This window comes from Pristiophorus japonicus, chromosome 13, assembly GCF_044704955.1.
Source record: "Pristiophorus japonicus isolate sPriJap1 chromosome 13, sPriJap1.hap1, whole genome shotgun sequence".
NCBI lineage: Eukaryota > Metazoa > Chordata > Chondrichthyes > Pristiophoridae > Pristiophorus > Pristiophorus japonicus.
In genome coordinates, this window is record NC_091989.1 from 193,713,730 (window position 1) to 193,731,019 (window position 17,290).

General features: G+C 50.8%; 1 protein-coding gene across 1 annotated transcript in view; it reads left to right on the plus strand.

Annotated features, from left to right (window-relative positions):
• Nucleotides 1–1,662: 1,662 nt before the first annotated feature.
• Nucleotides 1,663–17,290, plus strand: part of LOC139278232 (transcription initiation factor TFIID subunit 4-like) — a 350,027-nt gene continuing 334,399 nt past the window's right edge. Inside the window, exon 1 of the mRNA XM_070896875.1 lies at nucleotides 1,663–3,109. Within this exon, the coding sequence (XP_070752976.1) occupies nucleotides 1,663–3,109 (1,447 nt within the window). The remainder of the gene's footprint in view (nucleotides 3,110–17,290) is intronic.

Genomic DNA, 17,290 nt, shown 5'->3' on the forward strand with positions numbered 1-17,290 from the left:
CGTGGCAGCCAATTTGCGCATAATTTACTGAGGGAGAGCTGCACTGCTGGGGGGGAGGGGGGGAGTGCTGCAATGTCGGAGGGGCAGTACTGAGGGAGCGCTGCACTGTTGGAGGGGCAGTACTGAGGGAGCACTGCACTGTTGGAGGGGCAGTACTGAGGGAGCGCTGCACTGTTGGAGAGGTAGTACTGAGGGAGCGCTGCACTGTTGGAGGGGCAGTACTGAGGGAGCGCTGCACTGTCGGAGGGGCAGTACTGAGGGAGTGCTGCACTGTTGGAGGGGCAGTACTGAGGGAGTGCTGCACTGTCGGAGGTGCCGTCCTCATGAGATATTAAACCGAGGCCCCATCTGCTCTCTCAGGTGGACGTATAAGATCCCATGGCACTGTTTGAAGAAGTGCAGGGGAGTTCTCCCCAGCGTCCTGGGGCCAACATTTATCCCTCTACTAACATCATTAAAACAGATGATCTGAGTTATTATCATATTGCTGTTTGTGGGATCTTGCTGTGCGCACATTGCATGCCGCATTTCTCGCATTACAACAGTGGCTACTCTTCAAAAAAAAGGTATGCCATTGGCTGTGAAGTGCTGTGGGACGGTGAACGGCGCTGTGCCAGTGTGTCGGGGCACTTTGCCAGTGTCTCGGGCGCGGTGCCAGTGTGCTGGGGCACTGTGCCAGCGCCAGTGTGTGGGGGCACTGTACCAGTGAGTCGGGGGCGCGATGTCAGTGCCAGTGTGTCCGTGCACTGCGCCAGTGTGTCGGTGCACTGTGCCAGTGTGTTGGTGCGCTGTGCCAGTGTCTTGGGCGCTGTGCCATTGGGTTGGTGGGCTGTGCCAGTGTCAATGTGTCGGTGCACTGTGCCAGTGTGTCGGGGCACTGTGTCAGTGCCAGTGCCAATGTGTAGGTGCACTGTGACAGTGTGTTGGGGCACTATGCCAGTGTCAGTGTGTCGGTGCACTGCACCAGTGCCAGTGTTTCTGGGCGCTGTGCCAGTGCCAGTGTGTCGGTGCACTGTGCCAGTGCGCTGTGCCAGTGTGTCGATGCACTGTGTCAGTGCCAGTGCGTCGGTGCGCTGCGCCTGTGGGTCTGCGTGCTGTGCCAGTGAGTCAAGGCACTGTGCCAGTTCCAGTGAGTCGGGGCACTGTGCCAGTGCCAGTGTGTTGGTACACTGTGCCAGTGTGTTGGTGCACTGTGCCAATGCGTGTTGGTGCGCTGTGCCAGTGTGCTGTGCTCGGTGCCAGTGCGGCGGCGCACTGTGCCAGTGTGTCGGGGCGCTGTGCCAGTGCCAGTGTGTCCGGACGCTGTGCCAGTGTTTCGGTGCGCCGTGCTAGTGTGTTGGTGCGCTGTGCCAGTGCCTGTGTGCTGTGCTCGGTACCAGTGCCAGTGTGTCGGCACACTGTGCCAGTGTGTCGGGGCGCTGTGCCACTGCCAGTGTGTCGGGACGCTGTGCCACTGCCAGTGTGTCGGGACGCTGTGCCAGTGCCACTGCCAGTGTGTCGGTGTGCTGTGTCGGTGCACTGTGGCAGTGCCAGTGAGTTGCAATGTGTTCCTGGGAATCCCGGGCTGGGGCGGTGACGTCACGCGGGCTCCCGCCATGCGCGGCGGCGGCGGCGGCGGGCGGGGCCGGGGCCGCGCATGCGCGGCGGCGCATTGTCGGGAAGATGGCGGCGGGCGCGGACCCGCTGGAGGAGCTGCTCCTGTCAGAGGTGGACGAGAAGGCGGTCAGCGACCTGGTGGGCTCGCTCGAGTCGCAGCTGGCCGGCCGCAGCGCCGTGGGGGCCCCGGCGGGCGACGGGAGGCCGGGCCCGGCGGCGGGCAGCCTCTCGGCCGACGGACAGCAGCGCCTCGGCGGGATGGCGCCATCGCGGCCCGGGGAGAAAGCGGCGGCGGCGGCCCCCAGTCCCAGTCCCACTCCCACTCCCAGTCCGGCCCCGGGCTTCGGGCAGGAGCCGGCCGCCGCCAGCAGCTTCCCCACCTCGGACACCTCGGCGGCCGGAGCCCGGGCTTCAGGTGCAGCGGCCCCGGGCACCGGCCGCCTCCCTCAGCCCTACCGGCCGCCGCCGCCGCCTCCTCCTCCTCCTCCTCCAGCTGCACCCGCTTCACCCGCCCCCGGCATCAGCAGCCCAGCCAGCGGCGGCGGCAGCAGCAGCAGCACCCACCCCGGGGGCACAGCCCCTGCCCCGGGGCTGGTCACCACCAGCGAGCCCCCGCTGCCCAACCACCTGCCCCCCGGCGCTGCACCTCCCCTCAAGACCCCCCTGCCCCCGCCTCAGGCTGTCAACGGGTTGGGGGCGAGCTGCAGCTCCCCCGGGCCGGCTGGGACCCCCCCCGGCACCTTCAACCACCTGCCCGCCCCCGGGGCCGCCAACGCCCTGCCCGTGCCCTCCGCCGCTGCCAGCACCAGCTCGCCCTGCAACTCCGCACCAGCCGGCACCCTTAACCCTCCGCTCGTCTCTGTGTCGCAAGCCGGCGTCCTCATGGGCAGTGCCAACACCCCCTCCGTCGCCCTCCAAAGACCGCCAATGCACACCGTGAATGCCAGCAACGTTTTGGGCACTGCCCCGTCGCAGAACGGGATTGCCCCCCTCAGCGGCGTGAACACTTCGGGACTGCCGCAAGTTGGGGCAAGGACAGGCGTCCGTCAGGTTGCGGCAGTGACACAGGTGGCAAACCATCAGGCGGCTGCTGTCAGCAGTCCAATTGTCAGCCCCACAGCCACCAATACAGACTCCGCGTCACAGACAAAGTTTGTTCTGCACACTCAATCTCAGCCTGTTACACTCAACCTATTAAACAGCCCAGCTTCTTCTGTCCCTGTGACCAACCCTTCGGGCAGTCAGCCGCAATGTACAGTTACAAACTCTCTCAGCGCCCCGGTCACCATCAATGCCGTGGCCAAGCCTGCAGTCAACATGATCGCACAGCCTCATGTTGGCATCACGAAAGTCGTCACGTCCACCCCTGGCATCATCCATGCATCAGCCACTCAGTCGCAGCCTCCTCGTCCTGGGATAGGGGCACCCCAGCGTATTGTCGCCCCGCAGCTTATCATCCGCCCACAGCAACAGCCGACAGTGCAACTCGCTTCTGGGTTCACAATCCCACCAGGTGAGTGCTGTTGAAACCTCAGGACAGGTCCTTTTTGCACCAGAGTCGCCCGTGAGTGAGGACGTCACAGAACGTCTGAGTAAATCAAATGGTTATTTTGATCCAGTGCGTTGGCTGCCAGCCACAACTCTTTTTTGGAGTAAAACATAATTAACATTAAATCAAGTGCCCCCTAATCTGGGGAACACTCCAGCCACTTTTCAACTGCCCTTTTTTGGTTTTTTTTGTGTTTTAAAAATTTTTTTTTGGTGCCAGCCACACATGGCTAATTGGGAATCTAGGTGTGGCTAATTGCATTACTGGTTAAGTAAATATAAACAGAGCAAATATACACCATTGGGCATGTGACCTCAATACTCATATTCACACATCAATAACTTGCATTGATACAGCACCTTTAACTTACTATAAACGTATGCTGTGTCCTTTAACCCTTTTTGTACATTTGTTGGTACGACAAACAGTTTTTTAAGCGTTTTACTGAATGGTAATTGATGTTTGTTGTGTAAATGTAAACACACGAAGTGCATTTGCCTGTATTGTGAGTAAACGAAAGGAGTTTTCCACTAAACTTAGCGCATGTGGCTAAGCGGTGTTGCAGTAGCCACATCTGTGGTCAGTTAGCAGTTTCTATTGCACAACACTGTTATTGTATGATCTGTGCGCATGTAAGGTTCACGCAAAATGTTAAAGCAAATTTTTGTGCTCGAGTCTCTGGAGTTGAGGTTGAGATCTGAGAGCAATTTTACAATGTGTAGTGTTGGCAAGTTGTGACATTACTATTTCATCCTGGCCATTAGTGGCATTTGACACTAGGGCAAATACAATTGCTATTCCCGCAGCTCCCACCCCACAAAGGAGAGAATCTTGCAGGGCAGCCTGTCGTTTATCATGATCTTATCACAGTCTGGAACTTGGTTGTCTCCAGCAGGAGCTCTTCTCCGTCAAAGGCAGTGGATTTCCTGGCGCAACCACTATCCACAGTCAACATCCCTGCGTGGTTTGCTGGCGAAGCAGAGGGCTCGGGCTGCGCTGGTGGCCAGAGTCAGGGACGTACTGGATGATGGGTGAGCAAGCTGGATGTTGCCGGCAGTGTTTTCTCATCGGATGCCCTGACTCTACGTCTGGCTCATGGCCAAAGCCAGCCATGCATTGAAGGTCCGCTAGGCCCAGACTCCACCAGGTGCATCGAGGAGGCTCGAGTGTGGCGCGAACGCACATAACCTGATCTTCTCATCAGCGCAAGGCCCCTGAATCCTCCCTTGGGAACCTGCACCTCATAACTTGAGTTGTCTCTGGGAGATTCCCTCCGTGCCTTTCCCTTTGTGTGGAGAGATTTTCTGTACGGGTCGCTCCACTCCACTCAGTTGCCCTTGTCTCCCATCGGGACGCACCCCGTGGCACTCAGTCTCCCATCGGACGCAACCCCCCAGGTGTCGGCCTAAATTTTTGTGCTCAAGTCTCTGGAGTGGGGCTTGAACCCACAACTTTCTGACTCAGAGGTGACAGTGCTGCCACTGAGCCATGGCTTCAAGCTGGTATGCCCTTGTACAATGTTATTAGTTGGTCATCAGTCAGTAAGCTCGCAATGGTCACGTCAATTAATTCTTCAGTGGCTCAGTAGGTAAATGCACCAGGAATAATCAGTTGGCGTTCCCTGTCACTGTCATTGGGAATAATCAGTCAGTGTACCTTGTCCCTGGGAATAATCAGTCAGTGTATCCCGTCCCTGGGAATAATCAGTCAGTGTACCCCGTCCCTGGGAATAATCAGTCAGTGTACCCCGTCCCTGGGAATAATCAGTCAGTGTATCCCGTCCCTGGGAATAATCAGTCAGTGTACCCCGTCCCTGGGAATAATCAGTCAGTGTACCCCGTCCCTGGGAATAATCAGTCAGTGTATCCCGTCCCTGGGAATAATCAGTCAGTGTACCTTGTCCCTGAGAATAATCAGTCAGTGTACCTCGTCCCTGGGAATAATCAGTCAGTGTATCCCGTCCCTGGGAATAATCAGTCATTGTACCCCGTCCCTGAGAATAATCAGTCAGTGTACCTCGTCACTGGGAATAATCAGTCAGTGTATCCTGTCCCTGGGAATAATCAGTCAGTGTACCCCGTCCCTGGGAATAATCAGTCAGTGTACCCCGTCCCTGGGAATAATCAGTCAGTGTACCCCGTCCCTGGGAATAATCAGTCAGTGTACCCCGTCCCTGGGAATAATCAGTCAGTGTACCCCGTCCCTGGGAATAATCAGTCAGTGTATCCCGTCCCTGGGAATAATCAGTCAGTGTATCCCGTCCCTGGGAATAATCAGTCAGTGTACCCCGTCCCTGAGAATAATCAGTCAGTGTACCTCGTCACTGGGAATAATCAGTCAGTGTATCCCGTCCCTGGGAATAATCAGTCAGTGTACCCCGTCCCTGGGAATAATCAGTCAGTGTACCCCGTCCCTGGGAATAATCAGTCAGTGTATCTCGTCCCTGGGAATAATCAGTCAGTGTATCCCGTCACTGGGAATAATCAGTCAGTGTATCCCGTCACAGGGAATAATCAGTCAGTGTACCCCGTCCCTGGGAATAATCAGTCAGTGTACCCCGTCCCTGGGAATAATCAGTCAGTGTATCCCGTCACAGGGAATAATCAGTCAGTGTACCCCGTCCCTGGGAATAATCAGTCAGTGTACCCCGTCCCTGGGAATAATCAGTCAGTGTATCCCGTCCCTGGGAATAATCAGTCAGTGTACCTCGTCACTGGGAATAATCAGTCAGTGTATCCCGTCCCTGGGAATAATCAGTCAGTGTACCTCGTCACTGGGAAAAATCAGTCAGTGTACCTCGTCACTGGGAATAATCAGTCAGTGTATCCCGTCCCTGGGAATAATCAGTCAGTGTACCTCGTCCCTGGGAATAATCAGTCAGTGTATCCCGTCCCCGGGAATAATCAGTCAGTGTATCCCGTCCCTGGGAATAATCAGTCAGTGTACCCCGTCCCTGGGAATAATCAGTCAGTGTATCCCGTCCCTGGGAATAATCAGTCAGTGTATCCCGTCCCTGGGAATAATCAGTCAGTGTATCCTGTCACGGAATAATCAGTCAGTGTACCTCGTCACTGGGAATAATCAGTCAGTGTATCCCGTCCCTGGGAATATTAATTCGGCGTTCCTTGTCTCTCCATTGATGATGTCAGGTGAGGACAAAGGTTGTGCTGGTTCTGACCCCCTGCTCCCTCCCTGTGAGTGGTTAGCCCGTCGACCTGTCCCTGTGAAAGTTGCACTGGAGAAGGACCAGCACTTTATTGAGGTGTTGGAGGGCTGCTGCTGTCGTCTGTGGAATTGCTCCCTCTAATGACTCACTGTGTGTCTCACATTAATGTCAACTTGCCAGTTCTGTCTGCATGATTCCTGCTGGTGATTGAATTAAATGTCCCTCCACATTGTATACATCTGAGAACCAGAGTGCTCACATTCCGAAAATCTCAGTCCACAGTTTGTGACTGTTATAAACTACGAGAAGTACTTTATGAGATCATCAGAATTTGTTGGTTAGGTTACTGCCTTGTACACTCCAGGCCATCTGTAACAAGTAGAGAGAACACTGGGAATGCAGCGCTGTGTAGAGGAGACACCCTCATATTTCTGTGCCTTCAGGGTTGGAACAGTTGGATGCCAAGTTCACTCCACAATTCTGCTCAGTGAAGGTGCAGTTCAGGGAAGAATAAAATTGGAAAACACTCAGTACATATACTGGATGGAACTACCGGCAGCAAGTTACAAGCCTGAACTGTAATCTCGATGTATTTCTGAAACTGGTGGGAGCAGCGGATGAAACATTTGTTGGAATCCTGTCGACTTGTTTTTTGCTGTTTGCATTTGATGAATTTGTTTCCAAAAACTTAGCTGTCAGTTTCTGAGGCTTGGATTCATGTTTGGGAGTTTAGGCAAATCTCAGATGCAAACAGAGCAAACACATTGTCAGCTTGACTTCGTGGCAGCCGCCTTCGCTCTGAGTCAGAAGGTTGTGGGTTTCAGCCCCGCTCCAGAACTTGAAGGTGCAATCGAGGTTGATGTGTCAGTGCAGTACTGCGACGCACACATTGGTTGTCATGTTTGTTGACAAAACAGCAGTGACTACACATCAGGAGTAACTCACTGGCTGTGAAATGCTTTGGGATTTCCTGGAAATCTTTACTCTCCAATATCTTCTGTTTTGCTAAAACTGATCTTGCCTGGAGATGTATTACTGTACAGCATAGTATTTCAAAACTTGTGGGTCACGGACCCAAGGTGTGAGGATGCTGGCCGTCCTCACACCTTGGGTCCGTGTTGACTAAAAGTGCAGTCTGCTGTGTTGCTCTTTATGGATGTACCTGTTGTATGCAGCAGCAGCAGTTTTTATTCCGGTAGCTGACGGTCTCTGGGGAGCTTTGGAAATGCTCGTTGTGCAGCTCTTGAGTTGTCTCTATTCCAATTCCAACCGGCAGGATAGTGCAGGCTGGAGGTCTGTGTTGAGGGGTAGGGTTCAGGTGCTATGTGTGATGGGGCTCGGTGGTTTGACAGATGGGTCTGGGGTTGAAGTGTGGAGTCCATGCTGCTCTGACACAGGGATCGGTTGCATTTTCTGAGTGATTTCCCTCCGAGATCTCTGCACGCCGCCAACTCCGGCCTCTTCTGCATTCCTGATTTCAGTGGCCGTGCCTTCAGCTGCTGAGGCCCTAAGCTCTGGAATTCCCTCCCTAAACCTCTCCGCCTCTCTCTTCTTTAAGTCACTCCTTAAAACCTATCTTTTTCACCAAGCTTTTGGTCACCTGTCCTAATATTACTTTATGTGACTCGGTGTCAAATTTTGTTTGATAATGCTCATGTGAAATGACTTGGGATGTCTTACTACATTAAAAGTACAGTATAAGTGCAAGTTGATGATTTTCCATGCAGCAGATTGCTGTCGGGCAGAGAAGGGAAATGTTATAAAATGAATTTCGAATGACTCTGAACAACTCCGCCCTCCCCCCCCCACCAGCGCACACAGCTGCAATGTCCAGACTCACATCCAAGTGGTTATTCTGTGGGCGATTCCACCATGGGTGTATTGCAGCCCAATCTTGCCTCACACTGGATCGTGATCAGGAACAGTGACCACTGGCGATTTCTCCTTCCCTAACCCAGGAGCACTGATGCAAATTGTCCTCACTGTATCCCTGGTTAAGAGCATAGACTTGGGATCAAATCTGGGAGCTTGCTGACCAAGTTGGACACTGCCTTGGCCAATGGAGCCATGTAGGAGATAGACACCAACGGGACACTTCATGCATTCCCTTCAACACAGTTTGAGGATGTCTGATGTGCGACAGCATTGGCGCATACTTGCCTGAGGTTGACAACCAGAGTATGTTGTAAAAATGTCATATTGCCACCTGCTAATAAGGACCTACAGCAGCTGTGAGTTTGAGTGTGAAGGTACAGAAACGAGTGACATAAACCTGTGTAATGAGCTCCCCCGGTTGCCTACTGTGCAGTTGTATGAAGCTGCACACACTGGAAGGTCCCAGGTCCATTTCCTGGTCCGCGTTTCATTATTTGATCTCCCCGGTCAGTGCTCCAATTGGGATCAGCACCCTTGAGCTAGAAAAGAGAACAACCAATTGGAGCTCCTGGTCCAAGCTACTATCTGGTGACTCCTGTTGCAAGTGCAGTGTGACTGTCAAGTGAATACAGTGCATGACTTTGCTGTGGCGTCCCTGCAGTCGAATAGCTCACTGATGCTGGACTCACAAAAGAGGCATGACCATTTGGATGAGGTGTTGGAGGGCTGCTGGTGGAACCACAGTGCAATAAGAGACATCACCTTGAAGAGAGAAGATGGAAAAGTGCTGATAAGGTCTGTGTAAAGCTTGTATATATCTGAGCCATTGACAAACCAAGTTTTTACCCTTTTGTGTGACATCCATTTTTTTCCCATCAGTTTTCTCCTATCCTCTTCTCAATGCCTTAACTCCACCCTGGGTTGTTTCTACAGGTTTGCTTGCTCTCCAATATATTGTGCAAGTGGCCACTAATCATGTGTAAGCCTTTTGAGCATCCCTGATTTCCTTCGCTCCACCATTGGCGGCTGTGCCTTCAGCTGCCTAGGTCCGAAGCTCTGGAATTCCCTCCCTAAACCTCTCCACCTCTATACCTCTCTTTCCTCCTTTAAGGTGCTCCTGAAAACCTACCTCTTTGACCAAGCCTGCACGAGTATCTCCTTATTTATGTGGCTCGGTGTCAAGTTTTGTTTGATAACGCTCCTGTGAAGTGCCTTGGACATTTCACTATGTTAAAGGCGCTATATGAATGCAAGTTGGGTTGTTGTTGGTGGTGACCTTGAGCAAGTTGTTTCCTCACAAGGGACATCACAGCTGAGCCCGGTCTGCCCCCACCTTCCATTCACACGCGCACTTCCAGTGACGAAGACTGAACTGATCATGAGCTGTGGCCCTGGCTGATTCTTCCCTCTGCCACTATCCAACCCAGTGACACTGAGACTGTCCGTAGCACTCCTGCAGCTGCCAGGGCTGAGACCAACCAGCAACGGATGGCACCGGGCCGGACCAGGGAGTTATGGGTCCACATGGCTCAGCCAGTTACTGGCTAAACTCGGCAGACCTTCAGGGGAGAGTCGGTCAGCTCTTTAGTGGTTGTTTAAATGTTATAAAGGCATTATGCACTGAATTTAATTTGAAGTCTTAGTGAATTGGATGGTTGCCAGCATTTTACAGATCAATATTTCCATCTGTTGTGTAATTGGCAATGACATTTATTGAACTCTGGGGATATAGAACGATGAATTATAGAAAGAAAGGAAGATCTTGCATTTCTCAATCTTCGGATGTCTGAAGGCGCTTCACATTTAGTGAAATGATTTTGAAGTGTAGTTACTGTTGTAATGTAGGGAGAAGTGGCAGCCCAATTGAAAACTGCAAGATCCTACAAACAACAAGGAGATAAATGATTGGTTAATATGTTATATTTTGTCAGTGATGTTGGTTGAGGGTTGAAGGTTAGCCTGTATATTGGGAACACTCTCCGACTCTTCTTCGAATAGTGTAAGGAATCATTTGCATCCACCTGAGAGGGCAGTTTAATGCCTCATCCATACGATGGCACCTCCAACAATACAGTGCTCCTTCAGTACTGCCCTGAAGCCTCAGCCTAGATTATATACTCAAGTCTCTGGAGTGGGGCCGGAATCCACAACCTACTGATTCAGAGGCGAGAGTGCTTCCATAAGCAAAGGCTGGCACCAATAGTGTATACACGATGTACCGTTTGATGCTGCATAACACTTTATTTTTGTCTCTCCTCCCCCCCCCCCCCCCCCCAAAAAACAAAGCGCCCCATTCCCTGAGCATGTCTCCTCTTCCCAGACCTCGGCTCTGATCCCAGGCTGCTGACTGGCAGATTTATTTTGCTCCTCCACAGGAAGCTCCTCGCCCCTGCTCGATTCTTCCGATGGCTTTGCTCAAATCCGAAGCATGCTGCAGGGAGGACACGGCAGGTCGAGAGATGTGTCCTGACAGTGTGTGTGAGACAACAGGTTGGAGCTGTGATGCCCCAACTACTTGAAGTAGCAGGTGGTTGAGGGAGTGTGTTACTGCCACGCAGACCATGAAGGTTGCAGGTTTTGACGCCCAGTCTCTGCTGAATTGCCTGTCCTGAGCGAAGGTTGTGGTGCAGGGGCTGCACCTGGTCTTGCTGCACCTGGTCTGTGGCTGGAGCAGGTGGGAATTGAAGAGCAAACCTGCATTTATATAGTGCCTTTCAATCCTCAGAATGTCGCAATGTGCTTCACAGGTAATGAATTATGATGACATGCAGTCACTTAAGGAGGCAAACATGGAAACCAGTTTACACACAGCAATCTCCACAGTCATCAATGATCACTTCATCTGTTCTGGTGGAGTTGGTTGAGGGCTATATGTTGGCTGCAACACTAGGAGAAAACTCATCTTCAAATAATGCTCTGGCATCTTTTATGTCTAACTGAATGGACTGACGTGGCCTCAGTTTAATGTTATGTCATGAAAGACGGCATCTCCGATGGTCAGCACTCCCTCAGTTCTGCAGCGAACTGTCAGCCCGGACTTTGTGCTCAAACCTCTGGAGTGGGGGCTTGAACTCATGGTCTTCTGACGTGAGATTTCCTAATCTAGTTGGCAATCCAGTTAATCCTGTGCTGTGTGTGCACGCATGTTGGGTGAAGAAGGAATGTGTTGCTTTCAAAATCTCATGGCCTCCACTCCCAACAACAACAACTTATATTTATGTAGCGCCTTTAGCGTAGTGAAACGTCCCAAGGCACTTAACAGGACTTTAATGAAATGAAAAATTTGACACCGAGCCGCATAAGTAGAAATTAGCGCAGGCGACCAGCTTGGTCAAAGAGGTAGGTTTTAAAGAACGTCTTGAAGGAGGAGAGAGAGGCGGAGAGATTTAGGGAGGGAGTTCCAGAGCTTGGGGCCCAGGCAGCTGAAGGCATGGCCACCAATGGTTGAGCGATTATAATCAGGGATGCTGAAGAGGGCAGAATTAGAGGAGCGCAGAAATCTGGGGGGGGTTGTGGGGCTGGAGGAGATTACAGAAATAGGGAGGGGCGAGGGCCATGGAGGGATTTAAAAATAAGGATGAAAATTTTGAAATTGAGGCGTTGCTTAACTGGGAGCCAGTGTAGGTCAGCGAGCACGGGGGTGATGGGTGAACGGGACTTGGTGTGAGTTAGGACATGGGCAGCTGAATTTTGGATCACCTCTAGTTTACGTAAGGTAGAATGTCGGAGGCCAGCCAGGAGTGTGTTGGGATAGTCAAGCCGAGAGATAACAAAAAAACATGCATTTTTATGGCACTTTTCATGACCACCGGATGTTTGAAAGTGCTTTACAGCCAATGAAGTACTTTTGGAGTGTAGTCAGTGTTGTAATGTGGGAAAGGCATGGATGAGGGCTTCAGCAGCAAATGAACCGAGGCAAAGGCGGAGACGGGCGATGTTATGGAGGTGGAAATAGGCGGTCTTAGTTATGCTGCAGATATGGTCGAAAGCTCATTTCAGGGTCAAATATGACACCGTGGTTGCCAGTAGTCTGGTTCAGCCTCAGACAGAGGTTGGGGAGAGGGATGGAGTCAGTGGCAAGGGAATGGAGTTTGACAGGGACCAAAAGACAATGGCTTCGGTCTTCCCAATATTCAATTGGAGAAAATTTCTGCTCATCCAGTATTGGTTGTTGGACAAGCAGTCTGACAATTTAGAGACCAAGGAGATGTCGAGAGAAGTGGTGGTGAGGTAGAGCTGGGTGTCATCAGCGTACATGTGGAAACTGATGCTGTGTTTTCCGATGATGTTGTCAAAGGGCAACATGTAGATGAGAAATAGGAGGGGCCAAGGATAGATCCTTGGAGGACACCAGAGGTAACGATGCGGGGGCGGGAGAGAAGCCGTTGCAGGTGATTCTCTGGCTACGATTAGATAAATAAGAATGGAACCAGGCGAGTGCAGTCCCACCCAGCTGGATGATAATGGAGAGGCGTTGGAGGAGGATAGAGTGGTCAACCGTGTCAAAGGCTGCAGACAAGTCAAGAAGGACGAGGAGGGATAGTTTGCCTTTGTCACAGTCACAAAGGTTATCATTTGTGACATTGGCGAGAGCTGTTTCGGTACTGTGACAGGGGCGGAAACCGGATTGGAGGGATTCAAACCTGGAATTGCGGGAAAGATGGGCTCGGATTTGGGAGGCGACAACATGTTCAAAGACTTTGGAGAGGAAAGGGAGGTTGGAGATCGGGCTGTAGTCTGTCCTGCTACTTCCTTCTACCTGCACATCAGAGTGCCAATGTGCTGAGACTCGACTGCAATAATTCAAGAAGGGATGTACCAGTTCTCGGTGATGACACTCTTGCTCCAGCTGCAGCCTCAGGTCGATTTCATCACAGTGCTGAGCAAGTCGTTTGCAGCATTTTCAGGCCATGCTTGACTATTGACAGCCTGTCAGAGATGGCTAACTTCCAATCAATAAATCTTTACAGTTGGCACGTATCCTTGTGCAGGCATTGAGGGGTAAAGTGTCTGTCTTTCACAGCTGTCTGTCACGCTCCTGTTTACCTGTATTTTTCCCTCTTTATTGTTTCCTGATGTTTTTATTAATGGTGCATGGGTCAAAGCCACTGTTCACCGTGGATTTGGCTCCCGTTTAGAGCTGTGACTGCGACTGAGGACAACTCTCACTATGTTTAACTCTGAAACACTGTTCAAACTTGGTAAGCTGCAGTTCTAATTTCTCCATTTATCCTGTTTCTGCATTGCCGTTTTATGTTAAATTAAAGGAAGTGGGGTGTCTGCTTAAAATCTGTGCACTTCAAATGAAGTGACCATTCAGTTATGTGATGATCAAATCTAGAGCAGGTTGAAGTGATCATTGTAACCAGTGTCTAATGTCGGTGGCTACCCACCGCAGGAAATACTCACTCTTAACCGTTACTCATGGAATTGCATCTTCTTTCCTACTGTTTGGTCTCCACCTTTTGCTGCTTATTTTTCACCTGAATCTCCCAGCTACCAGTAAACATTGTGATACACACTGTTCATTTTGTCTGTAGGATTTCAGCCAGTTGTTATATTCGATGCGTGAAGTTACACATCATCCACTCGAGCTGTGAAAAGCAACACAATGTCAAATGTACTTGTCCTAATTTGTATTGGGTCAGAAGAGTACCTTTTAAGTTATATAACTCGGATACAATACTGGTGGGTACAGATCTGTCACTGTATAACTCTGGGATACAATACTGGTGGGTACAGGTCTGTCACTGTATAACTCTGGGATACAATACTGGTGGGTACAGGTCTGTCACTAACACTGAGGTACAGGACTGGTGGGTGCAGGTCTGTCACTGTGTAACAGTGGAGTACAGTAATGGTGGGTACAGGCCTGTCACTATAACACTGGGGTACAGTACTGGTGGGCACAGGTCTGTCACTGTATAACTGGGGTACAGTACTGGTGGGTTCAGGCCTGTCACCATATAACTCTGGGGTACAGTACTGGTGGGTACAGGTCTGTGACTGTGTAACAGTGGTGTACAGTACTGGTGGGTACAGGTCAGTCACTATAACACTGGGGTACAATACTGGTGGGTACAGGCCTGTCACTGTATAACTCTGGGGTACAGTACTGGTGGGTATAGGTCTGTCACTGTATAACACTGGGGTACAGCATTGGTGGAAACAGGTCTGTCACTAACGCCGGGGTATAGTATTGGTGGGTACAGTACAGATGGGTACAGGTCTGTCACTGTATAACACTGGGGTACAGTACTGTGGGTACAAGTCTGTCACTATAACTGGGGTACAGTACTTGTGGGTACAGGCCTGTCACTGTGTAACTGGGGTACAGTACAGATGGGTACATATGTCACTAAAGCACTGGGGTACAGTACTGGTGGGTATAGGTCTGTCACTGTATAACACTGGGGTACAGTACTGGTGGGTACAGGTCTGTCAGTGTATAACACTGGGGTACAGTACTGGTGGGTACATGTCTGTGACTGTATAACACTGGGGTACAGGTCTGTTACTGTACAACACTAGGGTACAGTACTTGTGGGTACAGGTCTGTCACTATAACTGGGGTACAGTACTGGTGGGTACAGGTCTGTCACTGTATAACTGGGGTACAGTACAGGTGGGTACAGGTCTGTCACTGTAGAACATTGGCATATAGTACAGGTGGGTACAGGTCTGTCACTGTATAACACTGGGGTACAGTACTGGTGGGTACAGGTCTGCCACTGTATAACATTGGGATACAGTACGGGTGGGTACAGGTCTGTCACTAACACTGGGGTATACAGGTCTGTCGCTGTATAACACTTTTGTACAGTACAGGTGGGAACAGGTCTGTCACTATAACACTGGGATATAGTACGGGTGGGTACAGGTCTGTCACTAATAATGGGGTATACAGGTCTGTCGCTGTGTCCAAGTCTGTCACTATAATACTGGGGTACAGTACTGGTGGGTACAGGTCTGTCACTGTATAACACTAGGGTACAGTACTGGTGTGTACAGGTCTGTCACTGTATAACACTGGGGTACAGTACTGGTGGGTACAGGTCTGTCACTGTATAACACTGGGGTACAGTACTGGTGGGTACAGGTCTGTCACTGTATAACACTGGGGTACAGTATTGGTGGGTACAGGTCTGTCACTGTATAACACTAGGGTACAGTACTGGTGTGTACAGGTCTGTCACTGTATAACACTGGGGTACAGTACTGGTGGGTACAGGACTGTCACTGTATAACACTGGGGTACAGTATTGGTGGGTACAGGTCTGTCACTGTATAACACTGGGGTACAGTATTGGTGGGTACAGGTCTGTCGCTGTATAACACTGGGGTACAGTATTGGTGGGTACAGGTCTGTCACTGTATAACACTGGGGTACAGTACTGGTGGGTACAGGTCTGTCACTATAACACTGGGGTACAGTACTGGTGGGTACAGGTCTGTCACTATAACACTGGGGTACAGTACTGGCGGCCCTGCTGTAGCATATTTATACCAATGAATCTAAGCCTTGCGAAAGCAGTATATAAAAAAAAAAGTTCTGGATGAGCAAGTGAGCTGGCTGCGATCACGTGCCCAGTTAGTTTGCCCATTCCCATACGTACTCTGCCTGAGCGAAAACCGCATAACTCGCAAATGCTGGAGAGTTGACGGCTCTGAGTTTGAGGTGGATATCTATCAAATCTCAGCACTTTGCGGGGAAAGCACACAATGGGGGAAAGGCTGGTGCCGAGCAGGCCAAAGTCACGCTGACCATGCAGCGTGAAGCCTCACTGGTCTGCGTGTGCTTTTACCTTCAGTGGGATACTGATGGTCGGCACTTAGACTTACATTTAGAATTGATCGATTCCGTACAGCTGAAGAACCAGAGCTAAGTGGCTTTTCTCTTCTCCCCTCCTATCGACAACTTTTCATTTTTTAGCGCAGCAAAGTTTTTTTCCCCACCCCTGCATGAGTATTGCTCGGGGGTCTCGTACCAGGGCTGCTCTCAGGTATCCAAAGTAACCATTCCTCAAGGGTCAGCTCAAACAAGTGAGTTTGTATCTGTCCATCCATATGTCTATTTATTTATGTATCTATGTTGCTACATATATCTCTCAATCTTTCTAATCTTACTCTTTACCAATGCTATCTGAGCTTCTCTCCCTCATTCTTCCAAGTTCGATGTACACTGCAATAATATATTCATTGTCTTGTCAATAATCCTCAAATCTTAACTCATCCTTCACTTGGACCTGAAACCTGGAAGTCCTTACCTCTCTCATCCTCCTCTTCCTCCTAAATCCTGCTCGACCTCAGGCAGCATAATAAGAACATAAGAATTAGGAACAGGAGTAGGCCATCTAGCCCCTCGAACCTGCTCCACCACTCAACAAGATCGTGGCTGAACTGGCCGTGGACTCAGCTCCACTTACCTGCCCGCTCTCCATAATCCTTAATTCCCTTATTGGTTAAAAATCTATCTATCTGTGATTTGAATACATTCAATGAGCTAGCCTCAACTGCTTCCTTGGGCAGAGAATTCCACAGATTCACAACCCTCTGGGAGAAAAAATTCCTTCTCAACTCGGTTTTAAATTGGCTCCCCTGTATTTTGAGGCTGTGCCCCCTAGTTCTCGTCTCCCCGACCAGTGGAAACAACCTCTCTGCCTCTATCTTGTCTATCCCTTTCATGATTTTAAATGTTTCTATGAGATCACCCCTCATCCTTCTGAACTCCAAGGAGTAAAGACCCAGTCTACTCAATCTATCATCATAAGGTTAACCCCCTCATCTCCGGAATCAGCCTAGTGAATCATCTCTGTACCCCCTCCAAAGCTAGTATATCCTTCCTTAAGTAAGGTGACCAAAACTGCACACAGTACTCCAGGTGCGGCCTCACCAATACCCTGTACAGTTGCAGCAGGACCTCCCTGCTTTTGTACTCCATCCCTCTCACAATGAAGGCCAACATTCCATTTGCCTTCCTGATTACCTGCTGCACCTGCAAACTAACGGTTTGGGATCAACTGGGAAAAATGTTCCGAACTCCTGGTGGGTCAGTGGCGGGTGGACTCCCTGCCGGAGGAGCTCAGGCCGTTTGCCTGGAGCAC